The 27436-nt window shown below is 42.0% G+C and overlaps 1 protein-coding gene across 7 annotated transcripts in view; it reads right to left on the bottom strand.

Annotated features, from left to right (window-relative positions):
- CUX1 (cut like homeobox 1) overlaps positions 1 to 27436 on the bottom strand; it is a 176772-nt gene that overhangs the window by 52232 nt on the left and 97104 nt on the right. For all 7 annotated transcript variants that reach the window (XM_021415472.1, XM_021415477.1, XM_021415473.1 and 4 more), the window contains 4 exons: positions 18221 to 18269; positions 8634 to 8738; positions 6208 to 6396; positions 1930 to 1988 (listed from right to left, as the gene is read on the bottom strand). In XM_021415472.1, the coding sequence (XP_021271147.1) occupies positions 1930 to 1988; positions 6208 to 6396; positions 8634 to 8738; positions 18221 to 18269 (402 nt within the window). The remainder of the gene's footprint in view (positions 1 to 1929; positions 1989 to 6207; positions 6397 to 8633; positions 8739 to 18220; positions 18270 to 27436) is intronic.

The raw sequence follows: 27436 nt of genomic DNA, 5'->3' as shown, positions 1-27436 counted from the left end.
GAAGGTTAGCACTGTCGTATTACTCAAGAGGGAACTGAAAGGACACACAGAGCTCTCAGATCTCAAAAATAGTCTTAAAAGCCATACGGGACAAAAGCCTCTGCAGAAAGCAAGGAATTCTTCCACTCCAGATTTTGACGTGGACCCCATTCGGTTTCTCCAACATTGGAAGCTGGCTGCGGTTTGAGATCCCTTACTCTAGAATACCTCTACCATCTCTGGAGGATTAAGGAAAACAGAGATCAGTGCCCAAAGGTTTGAGAAATATATTCTCACTGACAGGATTCTTTTTCCTCGGTACACATGTGCATTATGAACAGCTAATTCTTGTCAGTGCTTCAGGGCACTGTAGCAATGTATGGGACACCAGATTTACAGCAATACGCTTTTTGTGGTTTCACTTCAGATCAGACTGCCAGGTGACGCACTTTCAGGTTCTGGCACATCTTTTGGACCAGATGGGACCAGAGAGGGTGGCAGGCATGGGCTGCTGTGACGATGCAGCACTGTGAAACTGCAAACAGTGCTCTCGCCAAGGGCTGCAGCCCCCAGCCCAGTCCAGCAGGTGCACGAGCCCCAGGCCACCTACAAACTAGCAGCTGTCTGCCCTAAGTCATGCTGCCCAGATAAAAGACAATACCCACACATGCAGTGACATAAAAACTACAACAAGAAGCATTTGAATTTTCATTGATCCAGGAAAATTGTTTTAGTTCCACTGATAAAGAGAAGTCCAAAGAACGGGGGATGATTTCTGCTCTTCTTCCCAGATGCAGGGCTGCATTTGACAGCACTAAAAGGAACTGAAGCGGTGAGATGGCAGACATGCCACCCATGCCTTCATCTTTGGCCAGGAGAAGGGGGAGTTAATTTGCTGGCAGCCAACACAGGCCACTTCCAAGAGGTTCTCCAGTCTATTTCACTGCAGGCTTCTCTTTCTCTTATCTTGAAATAATGAGAACATGCAGAACGATGAAGCTTTTTGAGACCAGTTAACACTCACTTATAGGGACCAAAGAAATGGTCAACTCATTTTACTTTACTGAAACCACACACCTGCATCAGCACACACTGCTGCTGGCACTGAACCAGAACTGCAGCCAGCATGGTTTTAATATAATAGCACCAGGTCTGGGAAGTCACTGGGTGTGCAAAACCAAACCTGCTTTCCACATTCTCCAGGGAAGTGTAAACAAAAGCACATGACTCCAGCTTCATCTGAAATACCTCATTAAACAAGGTAACATTTTTTCAATCTTCTTAAAATACACACAAAAATGCCAGAACGATGAAAGAAGAGATGGAGTTCCTTGCAGTTACTTAAACCTTGACAATAAACATATCTCAAGAACCTTCTCTTCTGAACCTGACAGCTTATCTTGTTATAGGTTAAAATGAGGCTCTTTTGAGTCTCTTAAAAAAAAAAAAAACACCCTAGAAATAGGAAGAGGCTGTTTGTGGCTTTAGTTTAAAACCACAATATATTAGCAAAAATATACAGTGAAACAAGCACAGCACTAAAATGGTAAGTGCTGAATGCTGGCTGGCAGAAGCAGAGAAAAGGTATTATGGCCAAAGGCCATGTATTAAACTCTATGTCCACACTACATTAAGCTGTTGGCTGGGGACTTCTGAAAGTGGTCCACCTAAAACACCAGAGAATTGCAAACTTTTTACCCTCGGTGGATAGAGCCCTTTCTTCACGGACACCTGTATTATTTGCAATACTCTGCTAGAACAAAAAAGGCATACTCTCAGATACAGCAGATGACAGGTTCTGGATGCAATTTCAGCCAATATTCCCTATTTCCCCGTCTTTGTGGTTTTGACTGAATTCGTTATTGTTCCAAGAACACAGACTTGTGGCTTTATTTAACAAGTATTGTTAAAATAGTTTGTGAAAAAATTATGTGAGCATTTAACACTTACTTTAATTCTTTCTTAACCTCTTCATAATCAGCCTGTCCTTTCAGTTTTTCTTCCAGTTGCTTTAAAAGAAAGAACATGAATTTAGTTTAGATGTTTTTTTCAGCAGGCTTTCAAAATCATCTTTAAATTATTCCATATACACAGCAGAGCACAAGTGAAGGTTAATGACTCATACCTAATTTACGTATATTAGGAAACAAACTATAACCAATTCAATGTAAACACAATTATACCTCACTGTTCCTTTATTTACAGGGTGCCAAGCGTTACAGAATTCACTAGGTCCCAATTTGGCTGTTTGTAATGTTGATGCCATACATTCAGTAAAGAGATCGGCGAAGGAGGCATTAAAAAATGGGGCAGCTGAAATTTTTACAAGAACTAATAAACTGAGTAAGCAAGCAGGATGCTTTGGCACACGCTGTATTCTCGAGATGACAGCTCCCGATAACCTTATCCAGATGACAAGAAGATTGAAGAAGCTGCTGTTGACTGGAGTACCTTAGGCTTGTAAGACTTCTGCAGCGCCTCACGCCCCAACAAAACAGCTGTATCAAGTTATTTTACAAGCATTGCTTATCGCAGTAACTAATATGATTACACAGCAGAGATGAAGTATTGAGACCACTCGGCTTTTTGCTCAGGTCTGCCTGTCCTGGGGCAGTCTCAATGGCTTCTCTCCGGTGTGAAGATGCCACAAAAGCTGAAACAAACCTCCTAACGCAATCTGGAACGCAATGCCACGCATTTGGACCTTACCCAAAAGCCCCTGCTCCCAACAACAGTGCTCATCACTACAGGATAAATGCTTCAGGAGGCCTAAAACATAGTGATACCTAATTGATGCCGGTGATGTTGCTTGTAGAAGCCACATTAATTCCCCACTAACCATTTCTTTGCTTAGTACAGGCGTACCTGACCTAAGCAGAGAAAGAACAGAATTTACTGACTTGCAATGTCCATGGTTAAGTTCAGGCTAGCTCTGCTTCGCTGCATTTCTGGTAGTAAAATTGGCACAGAATCCCAAAGGCCACAGAAAACAGAAATGACACAAGGGCGTACCACCCAGAATGAAAGAGCACCTGCTTTGAAAGGGAAAGAATGACACGACAAAGAACAGGGCTGCGTGCTCAGGAGAGCTGCCTTCGGCGGAGATGTGGATTCAGGACGAGGAGGGAGATGCTGGGTGAGGGCTGATGTGAACTTGGAGCATTCTCAGCAAACTGCTTTCACATACAGCCCCACAATGTCCTGCAGCGGTGCGGATCTGGGTACAGCAACGGCAGGGCTGGGGCAGCCACTGTGGGCAGTGGGAACCTCGGAGCCATTCTCCTTAACTCTGTGACTCGTAAGGTAAAGTCTTATTTTGGAGTCTAGAGCAGAACAGCTGTAACAGCAGGGATAACTGGCTAATTACACCAGTCCTCGGTGTAAAAAACACCGGAGTTGAGTGTAAAACAACCAGTGCTGTCAGTTAAGATGTTAGTTACTTAGGCAAGGGTACATTAGGAAAAAAGCCTTCTGCACAAACACACATAAAACACAGAAAAACGAATGATCTCCATTTTAATGCAACCCGTATTAAATGTAATTCTGCATGGGTATGTGTCATATTCAGTAACTCTTCTAGGAAATTTCAGGCACGAAAACATTTAAAAAAAAAAAAGATACAGATAGAATGAAGCTGGTTTGGACTCTCGGGGCATAAGACCACTTTTATGCTGTTATAGCAGTATGACAAGCAGCAATATTTTACTTTGAATTGTATAAAAAACACATACATCCATCATTCCCAAGTACCTAATACAGAGACTGTTGCCATGGAAAATCTGCACCTAAATGTATACTTTCACTAAACAATACAAACCAACACCCCGGAATGCAGTGCCCATATATAAGCAGACCATTTAGACACTTGGCATCTTCCCAGTCAATGACTACTTTAAAATGTATTAGTATGGTAATTGTCTTGAAGAACCCTGTAAAATGCACAGAACATAGCATAACAAAGGCTCAAGCTGTGAGACAATCTGGAGGAACTAATATCTTGCACTAAATATCAACCTGGTTAATTCAGACAAAATACATTCTAACATCCTCCAACACAACAAAACGCATTGAGCCAGAGGACAAAAGGAATAGAACGGTGGCGGTTCTGTAGACTACAATTGCAAGTATTCCATGTTAAGGAATCATCTTGCATTTGTGGTATGAACAAACCTATTAAGCATGCACATACTGGGTCCCCTCTTATTTAAAAAAAAAACCAAATAACCCTTATTGTATTATTAACTAAAGTGCCCTAGGAAAAATAGCATGGACTTTATTCATGGGCTTAAAGCATTAAAAACAAAAAGACTAATGTCTTAGCTTAGTCTGGAGTGATAAACAAAAAAGACCAATTAACCAAGGTTACTTGATGTATCTTTGCTAACTAGCACTGCTGTGCTTTAACTGGGTGGCAGGGAAGCTCTAACTCCCAGCAACAAAGGGTTAACATAATTGCAGCTAGAAAAGTCTTGTTACTAGAGGACATATTTTGATTATTAGATCAGATGAAGATAAAGAAGCAATAATTTTGGAAGTATTTCTGTATTGTTTCATTAAGTCATAGAGCATTAAAGAATTCCCCCAAGATATGGTCTGAGAACATTGCTTTAATTTGCGAAACTGTGATTCATTAGTTGTGGAGGCAACCATTACCATCTCAGCTATTCTAGAAGCAATTCCTCCACAATCAAACATGAGATCAGCACATCACCACTGAGATTTGGTTCTTTGCACGACAGACCTCAGACACAGGCACAGTTCCCAGCACTTGGGGAAAAAAGAAATGCGTGTTTCAAATATTTTTGTAGTGCAACAAATAAGGTTAGGGAAGGTTGAAATGACTGAAACTTTACCAGTAGCATCACTGCATAATCAACGGGATCCTAAATACAGAGCATCAGCTGGGCAAGACTGAGAAAATGGAAGGAGATTACTGAAATGCAAATCAAAGACGTGCTTTGTCATTTCTGTGATCCTATTCCCTTTGAAGTTAATGGCTCAACTGGTACTGACCTGAACGGGAACTTGCTTTATTCCAAGAAAATCTGTCAAGTGCAAGGATTCAAGATACTTTCTATCTGGTTTTATGAAAAAATTAAAAAGCCCCACTGCGTGGGGGTAGCCACCAACATCTGTCCCTCAGCACCAGCTCAACTCCTCTCTCCTGCACTGAGTGGTGCCCACATGGTGACAGATGGGCAGAGTCTGATCCCAGTGATGCAGGAACCCCTTGACTTCCCCAGGCTTCCTTGGCTCCACTGAACCTTCACAACAATTCTGCAAAGCTGTCTTAAAACACGTAGAATGCAGAAAGCGTACTGACTGCATCACTCTGACTTTCACCCCTAGCAGATATTTCCCCCCACATAAATTACACTACACCAGAGCAAAGTGAGTATCCTCTAAGAAATGTCAGAATTAGGACAATTTGCAAGAGTTTCAATTGTGCATTAAATCATCCTGATAGAGGAAAGCTACCCACGCCACAGTTAGAGCTAAGTGGGTACTATCAGCCTCCTGCTTTCAAAAAACTCTCAGACTATAAAATCTGCAAAACTGCGAGGTCTTTAATGGAATAGATAAATTTATCTTGTTTACAATTCGAAGCTCAGAGATGGTAGAACAATGGAAGAGACAGGAGTTAAAGGAAACTGATTCATAACGGATGTCAGGAAACATTTCTCATGCTTATTGATAGATCAAAAGTGTGGGACAGCACGACAAACAAAGTAAAGTTGCTGGAAAAAAGGGTAAAGGGGTCACTCACAAACCTGGTGCATGTTTCTGCTCTTCTAGTTTTAGTGCAGTGCTACTGGTACGCAAATGAGAATACGACTGCATTGGTAATTAAAAATGGGAATTACTGCGCAGCAAACAACAGCTGAAAAAAATTTCAAATGCTTGTTAAGGCTAAAAAGCCTTCTCTTTGTGTCTTAATTTCACTTGTTTTCACGCTCTAAATGGTACACTTCCTTTTTCAGTGGGTGGAGAAACTGACGGAGTAGCAGGTAAATTCAGAGATAAACCGGAGCACAACAAACAGCCATGGCAAACCTAGAATACCAACCACTGGAATGGGAGCTAAGTTTTAAAACACGGAAAGGATTTTCCGTGCCTTCTCACTCCAGCTATTCCACTACAGCCCTTGGCAAACCCAGAAAGCTTACATCAGTAAAACCCAACATTGGTACGTCAGCCGTGTACTTCTAGCACCAAACGGAGCCTTACTTTAAGCGTGCTGTTCTTGGCGGTCAGCTGCTGCTCCAGCTGGGAGATCTGGCTGCTGGAGTTCTCCCGCAGCTTGGTGAGGCTGCCCTGTAATCTCTGGACATCTTCGACGAGCTGGGCAATCTCCCGCTCCTTCGCGGCCAGTTCTACTTCCAGGCTGGACCGTGTCAGCACCTCGATGGCCTGCTCCTGATGTGAAAAACACATGAGACCACATAAATAAATGCAGGCAATGAGCTTGAGTTCAGGGCAGTTAGGTAAGGCCCATGCGTGGCATGGGACAGCATGAGAGACAGAAACAACTCCTAAACCTGGTACATGGACCGCATGAATCTGGAAGATGGGCCTTTCTACCCAGGACAGCTCCTTGGTAAAACGGCGATAGCAGGTTGAATAAATCTCCCTGCTTCCCAAGTGTACTGCAAAACTGCAGTAGTGAAAGTCAAAGGACTCGATTTAGATTTATTATTAATAGTCCAAGTGTTTTGACAACTCCGAAAATCCGTGCTAACAAAATACTAATCAGATAAAATATTCTGAAGTAATGGAGCAGAATTTCTTAATCAAGACTAAGGGAGACATGTGCCTTTGGCTCTTCATGCGTATGCCAGACATGTCAGAAATTGCCCCAAACTGCTATTTCCAATGAACTTGCTCCTCGCATGAAAATTATCCAGTGGTATGTTACTGCTAGCAAGCGAAGCCTCTTCTCCATAGGGATGCAGACCCACGTGACACCTGTAAGACAAGGCTGTTCTGCCTATGCACTCCACTTTAAAAAATTCCCTTCCCTAAATCAGAATCTTCATTCCAGTTTTCCATGGCTGCTAACTCTGTCCTCAAGCCTGAAACGTCCTTGCTAGACTGACAAGAAATAAGAAAGGACAGAGAAGGAAAGGAGGTAGATCTTTTCAGAAAAGGTAGCACAGGCTGACTGCAACATCTCTTTTGTCTCCTTTTGTGTTAAGAAATCAATAGCTATAATGCACTGGAGAGCTCTGAACCTCTCTTCCAGGAGGAACACAAGGAAACCCCTGGGCAGATCCAGGGAGCATGAGGCAGCCCAAAGATGAACACACATTCCATTAAAAAGCCTAAAACGCATCTTAGAAAGGTTAATGGCTGCTCCTCACAAAACACCAGCGAAGTAGGAATGAATCCATTTACCAAGAGAGAAACAATGATCGTGAGCATTATATCAAAGATCCTACGGTGAAGGAGCTGAAAATTCAACCCACCGACGCTGTCACCCAAGCACTTTCCTTACAATTCAAGCTGACATTGCGGCAGACTGAAATTTACTCCATACCCTCTCGTTTGGAAAATACAGGCACAACAAAATACCTTTTCTGTATCTCCTAAACACTTAGCTTGATTCTCAGTGACTACGTACCATTGTGTCTCGCAGAAAGCTGCATGTACGAACAGCAGTTAACAACGCTTTCCTATTACACTGAATTATACTTTTAACTTGAAAAAACCCTCTAATTTGCTTGCATGAAACATCACAAGTTGTATAATCATCTGCTGCTTGTGCCTATTGAGACTAGAATGTAGAGTCTGAAATAAGATAGATAATGATCATTTTCATCCTGCAGTAGTTGTCATATTAAATATAAATGAAGTGCAGAAGTACTATTAAATACAAGAAAGACCTAATGTTAAAATAATGATAAGACTAGGACATGAGATAGGAAGAGGCAGGTAATTCAGTTACAAGAGAGATTCAGGCTTTTTATTTTTTGCTTTGCAGCCTGCTTCTCTGTCTTTTGACTTCTTGAAGAAAATGTTGGGTCATGTTAATAGGCGACCAAACAGATGTGGAGGACTTGCAATTTGTTACTCATTCTCTGCAAAAGTATTTAAAGGCAACCATGTGTTTTTCAGATACCGTGCATGTGCATGGTTTCCAAGAAAAAAGCAATATAAGGAGCAAGATTTGTTTGTTTAATCTGCTGCTTAGAAGTGGACCAAATTTCACTGAATTGTGTCTTTGCATTCACCCACCCGGACTCGCTGATGCCCTTTGGGTGAAATTGGTTAAAGCCCCTCAATTAAAGGCCCTTGAGGCACGCAGTGTGTTAATGGCACTCTGTTACATGGTATTGCTGCTTTACTTTTCCACAGTTGAAGCCCGTATGAACGTGGAATGGTTTCTAGGAGTTGCTGCTATCCGCCTGCACTGGCAGCAGTGGATCACTGCTCTGGCCAGCACGGACCAGAGCCATTTCTGCCCTTCTCAGGGTCTTTTGCAGCTACCAACCGCCTTCAAAGACTAACAAAACTGCAATCCCAAAGGAACACAATTCCACTGCAGTTAAAATATTATTCTGAACAGGTATTTTTATAGCTGCGAGCATAAATTGAAAGAGGCGTACGGCAGGAATGTCAGAAACCTGTAAGAGTCAGAAAATATTTTCTCTCACCACATCAGGTGCCTTCTGGATCTGCGTAGCGAGCTGGAGAGATTTGTTAGCTGACGAGAGCTGCTCCCTTAAGGTCTCTGCCTCTCTCTGAGCCACCTCTGCCCTCTGAAGGAAATGAAAAGGGGTGAAAAGAGAAAGTACATTCAGTTTAACAACTGACAATTATTACAAGAACATTCATCAATTCATGCCTGACTGAATATAATTGATTTTCCTAAACACTCAACCTAATAAATGTTAGAAAAAAAACATAGAATGTGATGGATTTTTATTTTAAACAGTACAAGGAAGAAATAATTGAGCGATTATGACAGTAATTTAACGCTAGGAGCAAGGAATCCCCTGCTGATACTAATGCTGCGGCCCACTGAATTTCCCAGACTGAATAAATACAAGTGGAAATGGAGTCTTTTTATTCAATTTCTTTCTATTCTCATAGACCAAGCAGATTTTATTGCAAGGTTCCTCATGGGAACAATTCTCACGGGTAAATGCTGAATTAAAAGATATTCTGACCATTCTCTCCAACACACATACAATGTTGTGGGCTGTCTTTCTTCAGTAATTATTTCCCAAAACATGAATAGTTTGATTCTGTTCTTTCAGCAGGTCGATTTATTCAACAATATTTAACCCTACACTGACAATTTTGTGCAGATCAGTTACAACTGCTGAGGATTTACGCAATATCTGATAAGCCTGGGACTTGGCTACCAGACAAAACTGCCATATAAATATTGAATAATAATAGAAAGGAGAAAGGCAGAGTTATGAGCAAAGACTCTCTGTACAAGAGTCGGGGGAGAGGCAGATGGATCAGTAACATCAGGCAATAAATAGCAGCAAACTCGTTTCCAGAAGTGCATATTAGCTTCTCTAAAGAAAAGTGGAACAACACCTGGTTGTCTTTATTCTGTATGTTCCTTCTGGCAAATTTCTTCCTTCTCTCTTTTCCAAACACATTGCTTACCTCCTTGAGCAATCACTGCTTTTCACCTGGGCTGTTCCATGCAAATCACACTGCACTGAGCTATCTCCATTTCCAAGACACGGCCAACCCTTCCAAACCCACAAACTGCCACCGATCAAGGCCAGAACTTTTCTTGACTACCTCTTGTCCTTTACACTGATGGGTCCCTTCCTTTATGGGATAACAAATCCATGCCTCCATTTTTCAGCTACCAAAACTGCCATATTTCTGTGCGCTAGACTCCTCTCTTTTTCAGCTAATCCTTTTGAAAACCTAAATCACAGAGTCGCAGAATCGTTAAGGATGGAAAAGACCCCTAAGATCATCAAGCCCAAGTGTCAACCCATCACCACCATGATACTGAGCCATGTCCCTCATGTCATTTAAGATACGTCATTAAAACTTTATGAGTATAAAATCCTATATACTCATGTATGTATGCATGCTCTTTGAGTCACTAGTCAAAGCAGATTCTGCTGCGTGTTTAATCAATCAGTAAACTAACAGCAATCAAACACTAACTACATCATCTGTGCTATTTGCTCACAACACTATATTAAATGATTTTGCATAGGTTCTACAGCTGTAATTAAAGTGCAATTGTAAAAAGTACAGTAACAGAGCTCTAATAATCAGAGCACGGTTTGCAACCCATTGTGTGCATGAATAAAATGGTAGCAGCATTAACAAGAAAGATCCAAAAACGAGAAAGTTTACGTTGTTTGTGCAGCTGGATGGTATTAGGATGAAAAACTCAGCTAACAATACGGATTGAGATCATTATTTTCTTGCATTTCTTTAGATGTGGAGGTGAATATACTGACTGAATAGCTGCTAAGCAGCTACAGCAAAGGAAGACAAGGTACTACACCACAGATCTTGCATCTACTGCTGTATAAGTAATGGGTTTTGCAGCCTTAAGCAATTCTGCTGATGGCTTCCATTCACAGCAGCATTGTTTTGAGAACCTATTCAGCTTGCATGCAAGTGAACCACAGAGGATATTTCTAATAGATGTTACATCTGCATGTACAGTAAGCCGTCAGCTGCCCTTTCTGCAGAGCCTCCCCAGCCAACTCAGAACACCTGTTGAAATCCTGCGAATAATATTAGACAACACGTCATACCATGCATTGTTAAAAACACATCAACAGAAACTTTGGCCATTCTATTTGGGAAATACGGGTCCATTTTTCTCTTTTTTCTCCCAGAATGTAAGTTCTTTACAGCCAGAATTATAGATGCGTTCAGTGCCTCAAAAGCACTTTTGGGTGCTATTGCAATATGAATTATAAATGACACACAAAAACCTGTTAAAAGAACGTTACGGTTTCAAAATGGAACGCGTAGAAGTTGTTCTGAAAGCCCAGCTCAGCACTGCTGTGCTCAGCCTCCCCTGTGCTCAGGGCTTTGCGCATGGTAACTCTCCACTAACCTGCTACCTCTGCACTCCAGCGAGCCCTCCTACCTGATGCAACCTTCAGGATGAATACTGCTCAGTGAACGAATATTTTGTTTTGTTCTCGTTCAGCGTGTGACCTCTGTGGCTTATTTGCTGCGAACTAATCCTACTCCACTCCGAAGACAGAATTCATCGCTTCCTCCCGGCCTTCCCCCTGCTCTTCCCTGCTATGGGACCCAAGGGCTTTGGAAACATTCATGAAGACACACGCAAAGCCCTGCACTGAGCCGCACACACCGCAGCGTGCCTCCTGCCAGTGCTCGGCACGGCCATGCCAGCGCTGGCTCCTCCATTCTGCCCCTTCTCCCCCCCAGCAATCAGCTGCACTGCTGCCTGCCTGCCGGGCACAAAGGGCTCTGCAGCCCTCGCTCTGCCCCTCGGGCTCCCAGCCCTCCTGTTTGTCATTTTGTCCCCTTTTGAAGTCACTGTGGCATTTCCATCTTGTGCACGTTTAATGGTTGCCATTAGCTCCAAGCCGGCGAAAGCAAGCTCTTGCCTCAGACAAGCCAATAAATAGATAGGAACTTCCAGAATTTGTCTTACCCCGATGACCTCCTGCTTTCCCTCGCTGGTTCTTCTCCAGCCTTCCCCAAAGCAGCGCCGTCCGGCTCCTTCCCTCCTCCCCACAGCCTCTTCTCCAACTCCTGCTCTCACCCCAGCATTTCCAGTTTCCCCCTCCCCTCCCACTGCCCCGCGTCGAAGCGGCACTGGCTCACTGCACCCAGCAGAACAGCCTGGCTGGTTAATGTTCACCCGGCTGCACAGTTAGACAGCAGCGTGCTTGGGACAGCCACGGACATCAAAGCCCTCAAATTCAAACCAGATCCCGTTGGGTTTGTGTGAACTCAGCTCTTGTCATCAGACACTTATGGGCTGGCCAAAGTTGGGGCTGGGTTGTTTTTTTTTCCTACTTTGCTACTTGAAGCAATGAGAAGATATAACCTTGAGAAAAAGGCAAAGCCTCCCTCACTGAGTGCCAAGCCTCTTCTCTTAAATCTGGGCACAGCAGGCTCCTCACCAAAACAGCAAGAGCAGCTCCTAACATGTGGGAAAATCTGGAAATTTTTTTTCCTAATCTTGTTCTTAGAAATGGTTGAACAATTTTTCCTGAACTTAACAGTAAGCAGCCAGAGACAGACGCCCAGTATGGAAAATGGATCAAACAGCAATCTTGCACAACTTGGAACCACTGGAAAGTTCACAGAACCTTCTCTTTGTGTGAAACTACCCTGTTTGAGCTGAGAAATAGGTGTTCCATAGCAAAGTGCTAAAACTCTTGGTCTGTCACTTCCAAATCTATTGACGTAGAAAGGCCTCGGTGACCGTGACAGTCACAACGATGGCCTTGGCAAAGACCATTCCAATTCAGCACTTCCTAAAAAAAAAGCCATTTTTCTGGATACAGCAGCCAAATAATTCCTCCTAACTTCTATACCCCTCGTTTTCAAGCATAGTGTTCCCTCCTTGCTACCATAATAGAGCAAAATACGTTTGTTCTCCCTAATATAGCATGTGAGCATTATACTCTTTACAGCAAAGCCAGTAGGTCACAATCAGAACGTTGCCGTGTGCTTTCCACTTACAAAAGATAAAAAGCCTAACACAATATATCCAGTTTAAATTATTCTCATTGTTTCCTGACAAGATAAATAACAAGAACTGAGCGCTCTTCCGCTCTCAGTAAAATGTTAATTTGATCAAGGACCAGTGGTGTGAAGGGGGAAATGAGATACAAGGAAAAAGTATAATCTTTCCCTTAGAACAGTTTGGCTCGTGGAATTTTTTCTTTTCACATGCTAAATCCAGGGCAGTACGTGGAAAAACCTTCCTATGGGCTAGCAGCATACATTATCACAAGTCACTCTGTTGAAGTTAATGAGCCCGGTTATGGCAGTCATCCTCACACTTGGTGTAAGCACTTCCAGTTCACGCTGTCTTATTTTCAAATGCTGTGTTTCTCGCAGTGCAAGATCAATTAAAGCACACTGGCTCAAGGTGATTTAAATTTCGTCTAACTTTTGTGATATACAAATTTACTTCAAGACCTTTAAGCCACCCAACCAGCTTCCACAAAACAACAGTAAGGTTATCAGAAAATCTGTGACATGAAAGACTCTCCAGGACTCTGGCACCTATTTTTTCCAGCAACAGAGAATTACACGAAAAATAAAAGAAAAAATACCCAACAAACAGAAGAGGTTGGGTTGTCTTCGTTCTTGTCTCCAGGCTATTGTGCTTTTCTTTCCACCTTGAAAGGCTGCCAGATAAATGTATTCCCAACTGAAAGCCGAGCATTTACAAGAAACTCCTGTGTTTGTATGAAACTAATATTAACCGTATTTTGCCTTGATACAGCCCTTTTCCATGCAAGGATCTCCATGCACTTAATAAAGTCAATGTTATTGTTCCCATTTTACAGACAGTGAAATTAAATCACAGTATTAAGTGCATGACCTCACCGGCTATAAAATGGCATCGCTTCCCCAGTCCAGGGGAGCCGTGGCACAGCACGGCAGCACCGGCTCCAGCTCATGGCAAAGGGGGTCAGAAACAAAAAGCTGTAGCACTCTGGCAAGTACGTGTGCTAGCACTGGTGCAGATGAAGGAAGCGTGTCAAGATGAATACCCATCTTCATGGAAACCCAACAACGAGGGCTGGCTCGTCACTGGGTTTGCTACCACTGGTGGTTCACAGCGCTCACACCTCGATTCTGCTGCCATTTGTGCTGCTCAGTGAAAGAGGAGAATTTATTCCATCCGCCGCTTGAAAACATACATATTTTATAGCGATCTCACTTAGTGGGAATATCTTTTCAAACCATTTTCCAATGTGATTTGTTAGAGATAGGAAGGTACCATAACCAATGAAATAGAAAAAAAAAAAAAAAGTACCTGAGAAGAGCTTTCCTGCTATGACCAAGCGAGGCTTTGTTCGTGCTTCTACAGCAGACACTGCTTTATTTATTTCAGTGGTAGTTTGATTCAAAAAAATGATAGAACTCATTAGCCCTCGCTTTATAGATCTGAAAATCTAGCACTGCATTTCTTTGGGATACAGAGTACTGATCCAGCCCAGATTCTGTCGTAAATGGCTATGTAATTCAGAAGGAGCTGTTGTTTTATTGATAACAGAAGTTTCTATATTTTATTTCCTTTCCCTCGGAAAAAAAAGCCGAAGAAATCTGGGAATACAATCAGCACTGCAAAGACGGGAAGAAAACCAATGGAAACGCTTTGCTTTTCCAAAGGGATAACATGGCATAGATACAGAAGAAAAAAAGAAATTTAATTATTTCTCTGTAACTTTCACAATACAGTCTGCAGGAAAAAAAAATTCCTGCGCACTCTTTCTATTATTACTCTCGAAGTCTAAGGATACCTCTATCTGAGACTTTTGTCAAGTCCATTTCCTCCTAAGATTAAAATATAATCATCTAGTGTCAACCAACCCTAGCTGAAGTCCTTCTCTTTATCTTTTAGAAGTGAAAAAGCACTTCCTTTCTTTTCTTTCCTTAACAATGAGAAGGGAGTGTACAAAGTCAGCAGACGTGGATACATCGATGCCGTGTAACGACAAACTTAGACTCGATACTAGAAGCTTCAAACCAGCTTTCTTCTCCCTCTTTTCCTTAAATGAAACACTCCAAAGTGTTTCTGTTTTTCCAGCACACAAGGGACAGTTTTGAACGGAAACCTCAGTGTTTCCCATGCACAACTGGATGACTCCGGGTTGCCAGATAAAAGATAGAAACAGAAGGACTGAATTCAATTTCATTTGAATAAATTCGTCATCCCAAATATTTGCGACTTACTGCCATAAACACTTATGGGAAAGGTGTAAACTTGAAAAGGTACAGAAAAGGACTAATCATAAATATTTATATAAAATATACATTCACATAACTGTTGTACATGCAGAAAAGTACACTGGAGCTTCATTAACTTCGCTGATTGGAAACGGTAATATTCTGGGAATCAAACAATAAAAAATTCAAGGATGCTATATCCCAAACTATGATAAATCATTTATTTTGACAAGTAAGGGCAGTTTTGTTTTAATTATTTATTATTATACTTCGTAGCGTATCAGAAAATATGCAGTGATTTATTGTGCAAAATGAAATCTTAATAAAACGAGTCCCTTCCTCAAACTACAGGATTATTAAATCTTCATGGAAACGCGAGGGTGAACTCTCAGGTTATTTTCCACTATCGAGCTGGCTGGTTTGTAATGTGAAAGTAAGCAACGCCTACTGCATTTAGTTACATTCTGACTTCAATCTCTTATGGGCCCAAGTCATATAACTGCAGGGACTGCGGGAGAAAGAAAGCTCACGCACACCCAGCTGCCCACAGCTCCCCTGCTGCCGTGCAGATGGTGCAGCAGCATCCTACTGCTCAACAGGAGGGGGCTGCTGGATGCAAACCTTCAGCCCCTACACCCCTACCACAGCTCCCTGTTACAGAGCTCTGGCATCACTGCTCTTAAGGGAGATACAGTAGTACCGGGCATTTTTATGCACTAGTCTTGTCCTTTTTGTATTGATTTACACTTCTCAAGAGGTTAAAGCAGACCACCGCTGACACCCACGCTCTTGCCGGGTCCTGTCTGTCTGTAACAGGGCAAGCTGCAATACTTCAGTTACCCTCTCTGAGCTTTGCCAGCCTGAGCGAGACCGTCTCAGCTGCAAAACATCACTCAAGCTCTTGGATTACCCACACTGAGTGCCTGGATTAGCAGCTGATGGAGGGCTGTCATCTGAGCTGCCACTGCATTGCTACCTCCAGCACCAGGGCAGCCACCCCGTGCTCCTCGGCCCCAGCAGGCAGCTTGCTCCTACAGGCCATGGATTTAGAGCTGCTTCTCTTTGATGAGAGGTACAGCTGGGAACAAAGCTCAACTTATACCTTGAGTTAATGAAGAGAAACTGAATTTTGTGGTCACTTGGTCACTACCTCTTTTTCTGTCTAAGCAGCAAATTGTGAAGTATTTAAAGGTAATTATGTCTGTGAGCTAGTCATTTCTTCTGGGGATGAGAGTGCTGTGATAACACACAAACACGCCAATAAGGCTCCTGCATGAAACAATTTGAGGCTCCTAATGAAGGAAAAACAGTGGAGTCTGAAGACGGAGGACAATGGTTCATGCAGCGGCCGTGCTCTATCCAACAGAGCATGAGGGTGGGAATTACATCCACTCTGACCCCTTGGCTTCCATCACACAGAACATGGAAACCTGAAGAAGCACCTGACATTTAAAAATTTAGACCAAATAAATGTTACAATTTGGCACAAGCATTTTGCAGTTCTGTGAATTTCTCCTCTGAATCCCAGTTCAGTTTGGGTCAGTGTTAATTCCAGAACAGCAAAACACTGCATCAAAATCAGCAAGGCAGTCGATTTAGCCTCAAAGTAGGAGTCATGCTGAGCATTACTCTTTAAAGGTAGCCATAATAACGGGGAGTAAGCACTTACTGAAACATTAAAAGGAAATGTTAATTTAACTATTAAATACATAATTATGTTAAGTACTTGTTTCTGCAATTGTAACACTTCAGCCTGATGCAAACTCACTTTCTGGCCTGTGCACTTGATTTAATTTCTTCCAGCTTTTTTCCAGCGGTAAAGTGAGGCTGCTACAAAGATTACTCAGTTATCATTTGTAGAAGTGTTTTACAAAGGTAAAGCATTGCACAAGGACTACAGGGATGGTCTGGTAACCAGCTCCAACACTTCCCCTTCCCTCCTTGCCCTGAGCTCATGCTCTCCTCCTGTCCCCCCTTGTCCCTTGCTTTGCTGAGCTGCACCAACACCCAAACCCACAGAAAATAAACTCGGTCCCTTTACCCAAATTCATGGTCTTCTGTAGTAAGTGAGCTCAATGCTTTTGATGAAACAACTGCACAGGGTGATTCTAGGGGGGACAGGACCATGTCTGCCCCGATTCACAAGAAGAGGTGGGGGGAAAAGGGGAAAGAAGAGACAGAATCACCTCCTCTGGCATTCCAGCACCTTAGAACTGCGCACTTATGTTTACGTGCAGATCCAGAATTTGCTTAATTATAACTACAACAAGGATCACACACATAAGCAGTTATAAACTTCGACTTATTAAAAAAAGATCCAAGTAAATTTAGAAAAAAATCATTGGAGGTTTGTTCCAGTAAGGTAGGAAAATATCGTCAGCATCTGTACGTAAATGGGTATCTTCCATTTTAATGCGGCGATAAGGAAGTAAGAAATACCTGTTCCTTAATTACAACTTTTCTACTTGAAGGAAAAAACCTACTGGGTAAATAACTGCTACAACTTTGAAAGACATACTGCCTTTGCAAAAATTACAAAATAATTCTACCAAAACATCTTTTACAACCTACATAATTTCTAGAAAGTCTATGGATTTTCAAATAATTACTAGCACTTTCATAAATATTTAATGCTGTCTACAAAAGTTCTTTGACAGAACTAAAAACCCACTGTGCAAAAACCCAATTTTCCTTTACTGACTATATAATCAAACCAACAACTTACAAATCTGCCTTCTCCTTTATTAATATCTTTCCCATGTATATAGAACTAATATAAAGAACAATACACTTGCTGTGATGATCCAGTCCCACATAACAAGACATCATGCAGACTGTGGTTTGGACTAAAAGGACAGAGGCTGAGATTCATGTCTGGTTTATTTATCTAAAAGGGGACAATCCTCCTCCTAATCCACAACTGTACATCCCCCCTTCTGTGCAACTGAAAGCAAGCTGCTCTTGCGTACGCTTAAATTGGATTATAAAACCATAACCTGAGCAACTTATGATCTGCAATCTCTGATCTTACCTGACAGATGGATTAATGAAGCTCACTGACAAAGAAATGCCTGGCTGAGGTTTCTCTCTCTGAAACCATTACCTGTCTCATACACCACCTGGGAATCTGCATGTCCATACACATCTTCCTCATCACCTTATATAGTCACTCCGCATACAGAATTGAGAGTATCCACAAAGATCTGTATTTTTCTCTGAATGTATTTTCTTACTGTACAGTTATAACTGTTAATTGCATATAAAAGAACTGTAATGAAATCCCAAGGAGGAGGGAAAAAAAAAAATCAACGTCATACTTAGAATGCGAGAAACTGATTTTAAATCCTACCTGATTTGCTCTTTCAAGGTCTGTCATGATCATCTCGATTTCATCAGCCCTGGGAGAACAAGAGAGCAGAGGTTCTGTTATCACATGAAGAATGCCTGCAGTATGAGTTCATGCACTGTACAATTGTGATATTCATACAAACAATACCAATTTTCTTTTTTTTTTTTAAGGGCACACAGTAAGACTGAGCAACTAAGCTTTGGACTGGTGAAATCCTGTTGGATTTTAGCTCTGTGGGTTGGTTTGTAAATCTCCAAATCTTCTGCTTGTTCCCATTTTCCAACAAAGCACCATACTGATATCTGAGCACATTTATTAGATCTTACTCCTAAACCTTCTGCAGAATAGCTGCATCACCTCTCCTCGACATTAGGTTGCTTAAAAAATGATTATTATGAAGAAGCCAAAGATTACAATTCTTCAGTCAACTACCTGCATATGTGGAGACTCTATGTACACAGCCTGTTACTCCTCTGTTTGGCTCTAAATTCTGCCAGAAAAAGTCAAATAGACTCAGAAATTTGAAGTATGGAGAAGAGAGTTTTTTGGCAGAAATTTAGGAAACTAAATTTAGACTCAGGCTCTCAATGCACTTTACAAATTTGGATGGGAAACTCAAAGGGTTGAAAGCTATACAGTTAAGGAAAAATGATCCATCATGTACATGTGTGTTAGGTGCCAGGTACCGGTCCGGACCCTTTAAAAACTCCAGCATTTCTAAGACTGGCTTACACAAATGGATATAATAATTAGGCAATAATTTCTATCGCCACGCTAAATCATGGGCAAATATTTCAGTCATACACTCACCTGTGAAAGGGCCTGCATTGCTAAAAGAATGTTTGGCATCAACATATGAAGACATAGTACTTCTCCCTAGACACTTTGCCTGTCTTCTCTCCGGGCCATATGGATGCAATAAACACTATCCTCTTCTCCTATGAGCAGTAGCTTTAACCAGCAAGTCATTTTGCAATCTGCCAACACCACGATGCCTGTTTTTTGTTTTTAATCTGTAGCAGATCATTATCAGTAAAAACTGTGAAATACTGGAATTCCCATCTTCTGCTGATGTGAAGAAAGTTGGGACTTGTTTGTTTGGCTTATCCCAAAGAAAATCCATTTTTTCTATGCAGGTATTTTTTGGGAAAGATGGTTACTGAAGTACACAGGAGTACTAGCATACCTGACACTGAATATTGACTGATTCTTCAACAGCATTTGGGAAATGCAGTAAAAGATCATGACAGGTAAATGCATATGCATGTAAAGAAATGGAAAATTATTTTTTCATCACAGGTTGGGGCAACATGAATAGCCTTTTGGAAAAATCTTTTGGACCATAATGGAAAACAGATTAATGTGTATTTTCTCATGCAGAAGAAGCTACTGTGCCCTTCCATTGGAAAGAAACCACGCACAAGATGTTCTGAATTAATAATAATAGATAGTATTCAATGAATTGAACAATTGCTCTCTGGGCAAATAAGGACTCAAGAGCGTACAGGGACTAACCAGGAGACTAACCCAGACAGGTTCAGGTTCAGGTAAGCCTACAATAACATCTTTCATCTCGTTAGCCTAGCTGTGAAATAGTATTTTTGTTTAGGCTCCAGGCCCAAAGAACTCCTCCATCCTCTTAACCTACATATGGAAATCACATCTCACATGAACAAGATGTCTGCATGGACATGCAAGTGACCCCAGCACGTATTCGTAACAGAGAAGAAAGCATCCAAATGCATTGTAAAAGGTTTCCCAGCATTTTACAAATATTTTTAGCTGGGATAGTTTAAGGATCCTCTTTATATAAGCTTATGTATTCAGGTTGAATTTATGTGTGAATGCCTCAGGTTATATGGAGCCAGTAAATGGTGTCTGGATTGTGTCACACGCCTCCCAGAGCAGTGCCGGGAGCATCCCACTCCAACACGTGGCTGCAGCTCCAGAGAACCCAGTTTCCGCTCGCTTCTTTCTGGGCCCGAAGAGCCATAAAATCCCTCCTTTCCCCCCAGACAAGGGAATGCTGTGTTAAGTATCAGCCAAAGGTCTGAAAGGCTCTAGAGCCTAGGAGCAAAGCACAAAAACCCAGGCCAGGAGAAGAAAAGCGCCCTGCTTTTGCAGCAGAAGGGCCATTTTTCAGTCCAGCCGAGGGAGAGGGTTGGCTGAAGAGAAAAGAAAAAGGCTGTGACGCAGAAAAGAAGCGTGTGAGGGCGTCTAGGCCCACCACAGGACCCTCAGCCACCTGTAAAGGTCACAGCAGTGAGTGCCGGAAGCCAAGGGTTGGGAAAAAAAGCCAAGAACATTCCAGATTGATAAGCATTCTAGCAACATGAAGAAATTCTATTGCACACAGCTGCAAATGGGAATGAGGAGCCCTCAGAACGAGGAAAGCTGAGCCCCAACTCCTGGAGAAGCAGAGGCACAGCAGCACCTCAAGGTGTGCCTTTACAGTGGGGCCTTTCCAGCTGACATGAGTAGCAATGCCAGTACTTGTATGCTATTTTGGCTGGGGTCAGGATTTAAGAGCTCTATTACAGCACTGGTATACGCAGTCAATTACAAAAAAAAGCGACCGAGGATATAGCATGCCATAAAAATGACATTTCTGCCCTTCAGCATGCACAGATAATTCTGACCGAATCTGGTGGAGTGTCAAACTGTAGCCAAGGGCAGAAGTGTGCCTTTGTCCTTGCAGTCACACGCAGGGCTGGTCCCGAGCCCCCTTCCAGCCCTGCATCCACACTACCCAGCCTTCCCCACACACCTCACACAAGGATGTTGCATCTCAAAAAAAAAAAAAAAAAAAAATCCCAGCAGAGAATCTCCATCCTGGCAGCCTGCACACCTACCAAGGTTAATGCTGCAACCGTACATGTTATCTTCAAGTGAAGAAATGAATTAAATGACTCTGTATTCTTTACAAGCACAAGTGTCAACAGCATTCAGAAGAGCCTTCAAAAGGAATTCAGTCTTTTCATTTTAAAAGCTCAACTCCCACATTGGTAGCTGGCACTCAGCAGCTTAAAATCACTTATTTGAGAAAAGTCTCTAATAGCTACATTTGCTGTTTGCTCAGCAGAAGTATTTATTGTAAAATAAATTACAGTTCTCACACCTTTTATGCACTCACAGAAACAACTTTCATTGATTTATTGTTTACAAAGCACTGTGTTGAACTCAAACCTGTGAGGCACAAGGAAATCCCACTCTGGCTCACTGAATTGGGCCCACAAAGGTCATTTCTGATGTATTCACCATCCACTACATTTGCTCATTTTCAGACCTTTGATTTCAGTGGCATTTTCTGACAGCTGAAACACCATGAATCAGCGCTGATGGCATCTTGTCCTACAAGTTTTCACTGTACGTCCGATGGGAACCTTGCAGAGAACAATGGCCAGGTTTAACAAACCTGTGACTGATCCTACATCTCTGACCAAAGCCATTCCAAGAGAACTAAGCTCACCTGAAAGAATCACAAACCAGATGGTTCTACTTTTGACCTTAACTCCTGACGCAAAGGTGACGCGGCCTCTTGTGAGGGCCTACGCCTTCCCCACCGCCCCAAGAGTGAGAGGCAAGGATAGCAACAAAAAAATCAAAGCTCCTACTTTGTGTGAATACTGAGAATGAGGGTCATTGGTAGTGAGAGAACCTACTACTGGAATAAACTGGTGTTAATGGTCTTAGAGCAGATTTCCACATCCCAATGGTCAGGATTAACGCCAACTTTATCCAGGGTTTGTCAAGGTTGATACTTTCTTAACACTGAAGCAGGTAATGAAAAAGAGAGTGGGTAAAAGCTGCTTTCAGGAGTGTGTATTATCTGTCCTGAGTTTTCTCATTCCAAGATAGTACAATCATCAATTTGATCTATTTCTTTATAATAATCTCTTTGTTACAGCAAAAATAATCACATGTGTTCAGTCTGTGTTACAGATAGTTTGTTCTAAGTTTCTGCACTTTCAGCCTAAAGAAATCAAATCAAAGTTTAAGCTCAAGCATTTGGAGCTATGGAACAGATAGAATAAAAAGAATCCCACCTATTGAAACAGCATGACCACAAAATATTATAATACCTACTACTTCTTCTCTTGCAGCTGTGTTTCAAGTGAAAAACAAAATGCATTAAAAGCTATAGATCTCACAAGGTGTAAACTTTTACCATTTATGAAAGAGCCCTCAAAACTAACACGTCATCTACAAAAAACAACAAAAAAAACCCCACCCAACCCCCCTGCAAACCCCCCCAAAACATAACTTATGGAGTTAAAAAAAATACCACCATTTACTCAACTCTTATGGGGAGTAAAAAATGCAGAAAGGTTCAATTTTCTTTCTAAGCTCAAGTTGACTGATTAGGTTTGAACAGCATAACAAGCAAGCAAATTCAAGTGCTGTTCAAATGGATGCAGCTCAGTTTCTTCTTCTAAATAGATCAGATGAAAACCCTAAACACCATGAAGCTATTCACTTGCAAGCAAGAAGAATGCAGACTTTATGATTAAAATCCAGTTGATCCGACTCCTTCATTTAGATACTAGCGTAAAGAGGCAGAAACAATTCCTTTTTTATTAACATGACAAGTGAGTGGTTTGCCAAATCCTGTGGCTGCAGCCCCCTGAACATTCGAACTTACTGAACCTTGAAGGAAACTGCTGTTGGATTCTTAATAGATGGAAGAACTGAAAAACACAGATGACACTTTTGAAATTGCAGTCAATGGCGTGGCCAAGAAACTTCACTGGTGGGGCAGATTCGTGTTTTGGCTTGGCAAAAAACAAACAACATCTTTTCCCACAGATTTGTTTTCTTAAAAAATGTGTAAGTTTCCTGGTCAGAGCAAACAGCACATGGAGCCAGAGGGTTTCATAAAACGTTCTAATTACTGCAACATTGATGCAGTCCATTTCAAACTAAAAGCATGCATTTTCAACGAATATCCATTTCTGTTTAATAAAAAAGGAAGAAAAATCCTACACCTAATACGTATCTGTGATCACCACAGAGCAGAATTTGGTAGAATTATGGAGCATTTGGCAGAAACATCTAACCCTCTTAAAATCGGAGGCACTTTGCTAGCACGAGAACAGGGAAGTTTTTGGGGAGGGTCAGCAGAAAACTGCAGCACGCTGTATTTTTTCAAGTTTCAATACAACTGCTATCAGGAAATGCTCCAGGGTTGAAGAGGTAATTTTGAATCACTAAACAATGCCAGAATTGCCTGATGTCCAATGATCACGGCATTCACTCAGGGCACAAGAGCATTCCTTCAATGGAACACTCCATTTTACTTTTCCTTTGAGCAAACAAAGGCAACACATCTCCTACCCAAACTCAAGATTCTGAACTCTGCTGGTAGGTTCCCTCATCTAACTCCTGCTCTTTGGTGACCACTAACGGGGTATGCTGGGCTGGCTTCCTGAATTTCCAGGGCCAACTCACAAGGAACCTAACATACCTAATGCCTTAGGAAATCCCTAACAGGAGGTAATACAAAGCCACCACCACTTCTACGTACCTTGCATTTTATGAATGTTGCTGCACACACACTTTAGGCATTTTTTTGAATTCATAGTGATTCGAATGCAATAAACACCCACATTAGATAAATCCACATCTACTGCTAATGCTGCCTCCAAAAGTTGGAGACACAAAGGTTGTAAAAATGAAAAAGAAACACTTTATTTCAGCTAACTGAGCAGCACGTCAAAAGGCAAGAACTCTCACACACATTTTAGTACTAAGTTCTCAAATCTACTTTTCAAATTGCAAGAGCTATAGGTTAATATTTTCTTTCACAGCAACCCTCTAAGGATCTTCAGATCAGATAATCCTTTTTCCAATGTCATATAAATCCAGGCCTCTCGTAAAAGAATTTCTCTGTTCAGGGATTCATAAATCCACCAACTTTAGTAATGAATTGGGTGTTTCCTTTCCTAGGAACTCAATTGAAGAAAAAAATCCTCTCTCTGCTAAGCAGTGAAACACTGAAGGCTTTAAATTGAGAGATCAAAGAAATGGTGGTTTCAGGTGCTCCGGCGATTACACAGTACGTCATCAGGATTAATCTGGGGAACAGTTACATGTCCGGTGTACACTGTCCAGACTCCTCCAGGCAGTTATCCCACACTGAATCAAATTCCTCCCCCCGCAAAAAGGAGAGAGACTCAAACCTAACTTTTCAGGTTTTTGGTTTTTTGGAAATTAAGTCATGTTTCCTCTCATTGGGAGCCTTGTAGCAACGCACTGCACTGGATACAGATTCAAGCTGAGAAATAAACGAAACCTCACGCAAACGCTTCTCATTAAACATACCAAGTTAGGGCTGTAAGCTGCATCTGCACCAGCTGCAGGTATAATCTTCAAATAAATGATGTCTTAGGTGCTTGAAAGATGTCAAGCGATCATCAAATATTGACAGAGATCAAAGAAAAGTTTATACAAAAGTTTCTAAAGCTCAAGATACCGTGCAATATTTGGACAATGCAAAACAACACCCTTGATTGCTAGAAGGAAATAAAATAAGCCCCTGTAGAATAAAACCTCTTTTCGTCTGTAGATACATTGTTTTCTAAGAAAACCTGTACAACACTTTGTTATAATAAAAGAAGAGGCATCACTTTTGGGGCAGACAAAAGTAAATAGAAATCAGCATCACTGCAGCGATACAACAGGGAGCAGAGCTTCTAAAGATCAGCAGTGTTTTATTAATCATTTTTACAGAGAGAAACTGGTATGAATGACACCAGCTAATAAAACACAAGGAGAAAAAAAATAGTTATGTGTAAGAGGAAAATGTCAGCTCCTAGAATCGCAGGGCTCCAAGTCCCATAGTTTTACAGCACACACAACCTCGGCACACTCTCCACACCAAAGAAGAATGCTTAACGTCAGCAGCTGGAATGAAGAAGAGTGAAGGCGTGCTGGCTGCATTAAAGCCTAGCCCAACCTATAAATAGATGGTGCACTTTTTAAATTCAATGACAATAATATTTTCTTATGTATTTATAAATGTTGTACCACAGCCAATGCGAATGCTGAACTCCCCTAGCGGCTCACTCCATTTAGACACCCTCCATCAAGGATCACTTTGGTTTTCTCTCAACAGCAGCAGGTCTTCCTTGTGCTGTGTGCCCAGCCATCGTGCTGCCTGGTCCAGAAAGGGACACCAGGCAAAGTAATGCCATCTTTCTTTTTTTCCTCCTAGTCTCGTGCCCTACTTCATACAGTATTTTTGCTCTACCCCATGGAGCCTTATGAGTAAGGTTCAAAGCAGTAATCAGGAGTGTCCAGATTTGGATTATTGTGGGTTCCCTCCCACCATATTGCTGGTAACAATCCTTCGGCTGCTGTAGCATGAGATTATGCCTGCACCTGAAACCTGCAGAAACAAATGACCTTGCTCAGTCTGATCTAGAAATCAGTTTCCAGCTTCTGTGGGAGAGGATGCGAAGCCCTAGAGCTCACGTGGGAGGTAAGGGCTCATCCCCTTGCAGGTCCTAATGCCAGCAGGCAAGGAGAGGCAGCTCAGCAGCGCAGCTCTGGTGCAAACATTTGGTCCTGCCTTCAGATACTATGGAGAAATTGAGACCTTTGGGATGTTTAATTTTGGATGTATTTACATCCGAATACTGCCTGCATTAGTACCTAGAGGCACATACACTGTGACTGACATGCTGCACCAGTATCAGTACAAATCCATCAAATTTGCAGGATAAAGTGCTCAAGGTGAGGAACACAATCTCCAGGTTCAGAACACGCGGCACACTCGTGCTCAGAGGTGCTGATTTAGACTAACCAACGTTCTTTCCTGCCCTCCCCACCACTGCCAATCTGCACTGCGCTGTGCCCTGGGCAGCAGGAGTCACTGCCTGATGCAGTACTACAGCTCTGAAGATTTTCTAACAATACAAGATGACACAGATATGACAAACTCTGTATTTCCTAGTGCCTCCTATCACAAATTGAAAGAGCTTGCTGCAATTCCCCCCTCCTGACTCCAGTTGATTCAATAACACATCAGAATTTAAACGCAGGCATCCTTCCCTCTGCCTCACTCACACACAAAGCATATCAAAAGCATGGAATTACTCCTGACTTGGCCTTGAGCAGCCAACATGATGTCAATTTTACATGTTTTATAAAGCAACAGCATGTAGAAAGCAACTCAAATGCAGGTCATATCAAGCATGTGACCCACAGAGCAATCAAAGACTGCCTGAAACTGTCATTCAAGGTTCAATCATCTTCTTGCAGGAAAAATGAAACATCTGTGGCCCAGAGAATTAAGTTATGTATTGCATAATTCATCTGGTATCTGCCAGAGCAGCCATTTTAATGCTCTAGTGATAAACATGTTTGATTACTTTTGTTTTGTTTCCTGTTGCCTCCATGGTATTTCATTTATCTACCCACACTACAACACAAAATGGAGATAACAAATATACAAAGCAGAGTTACAGTCGGCTGATAAGATGTGGGAAATCAGCAGTCTTATTAATCACATGAAGATGGCATCATTATTAAACCTTACAGTCCTTGTATTGTACTCATTCTGGTTCTTTTGGGCACACTCTGTAGTTTGATTTGATAAGAAAAATCATTATTTCCCAAAGATTCAAACATGAGCTGTAGAGGTCTTTCTATGATAAAGCTGCTCTCCTCATGAACAAAGCCAGTTTCTCACTGTTCTCTACCTTTTCCATCCCCTCATTTCTTTTTGGTCCCAACGGAAGCAGGAGGAAAGTGCATCTCATGCCAGACAATGCAAAGGACAGCTTTGTCGCCCACTTATTCCACTAATGGGTTTGTGGTCCACATGTGGAGAAACCCTAATCTAAACCACCCTTTGCAAGCCATTTTGGGAAGTGGCTGTTCTCTTAGTGGCAACTCGGTCCAATTTGCTCCTGGGCTCAGAAACCCGAACACCTTAACAACCTGCCACGAACTTCACCAACTTCCAGAATGTGTCCTGCAAATCATTGGGACTTCTAAAGCTCCAGGTCCGCTCCCGCTCTCCAGCTCTCTATTCCTGTTGCCAGGGTGTCAACGGTTTACGGGCGTTCAGCCCGGTTCCGTGACAAATGGGACGGGGGACCCACGGACCCACACCCCGGGAAAGGGAAAAGGGAAAAAAGGGTAAGGAGATGGGCCTGAGAGCAAAAACAGCGGCAACAATCTGAGGAGAAACAAACTAATTTACTAAGTAAG

Source organism: Numida meleagris, chromosome 18, assembly GCF_002078875.1.
Source record: "Numida meleagris isolate 19003 breed g44 Domestic line chromosome 18, NumMel1.0, whole genome shotgun sequence".
Classification (NCBI taxonomy): domain Eukaryota; kingdom Metazoa; phylum Chordata; class Aves; order Galliformes; family Numididae; genus Numida; species Numida meleagris.
Note: the sequence above shows the minus strand (reverse complement) of the source record. Positions and strands in the feature narration are given on the sequence as shown.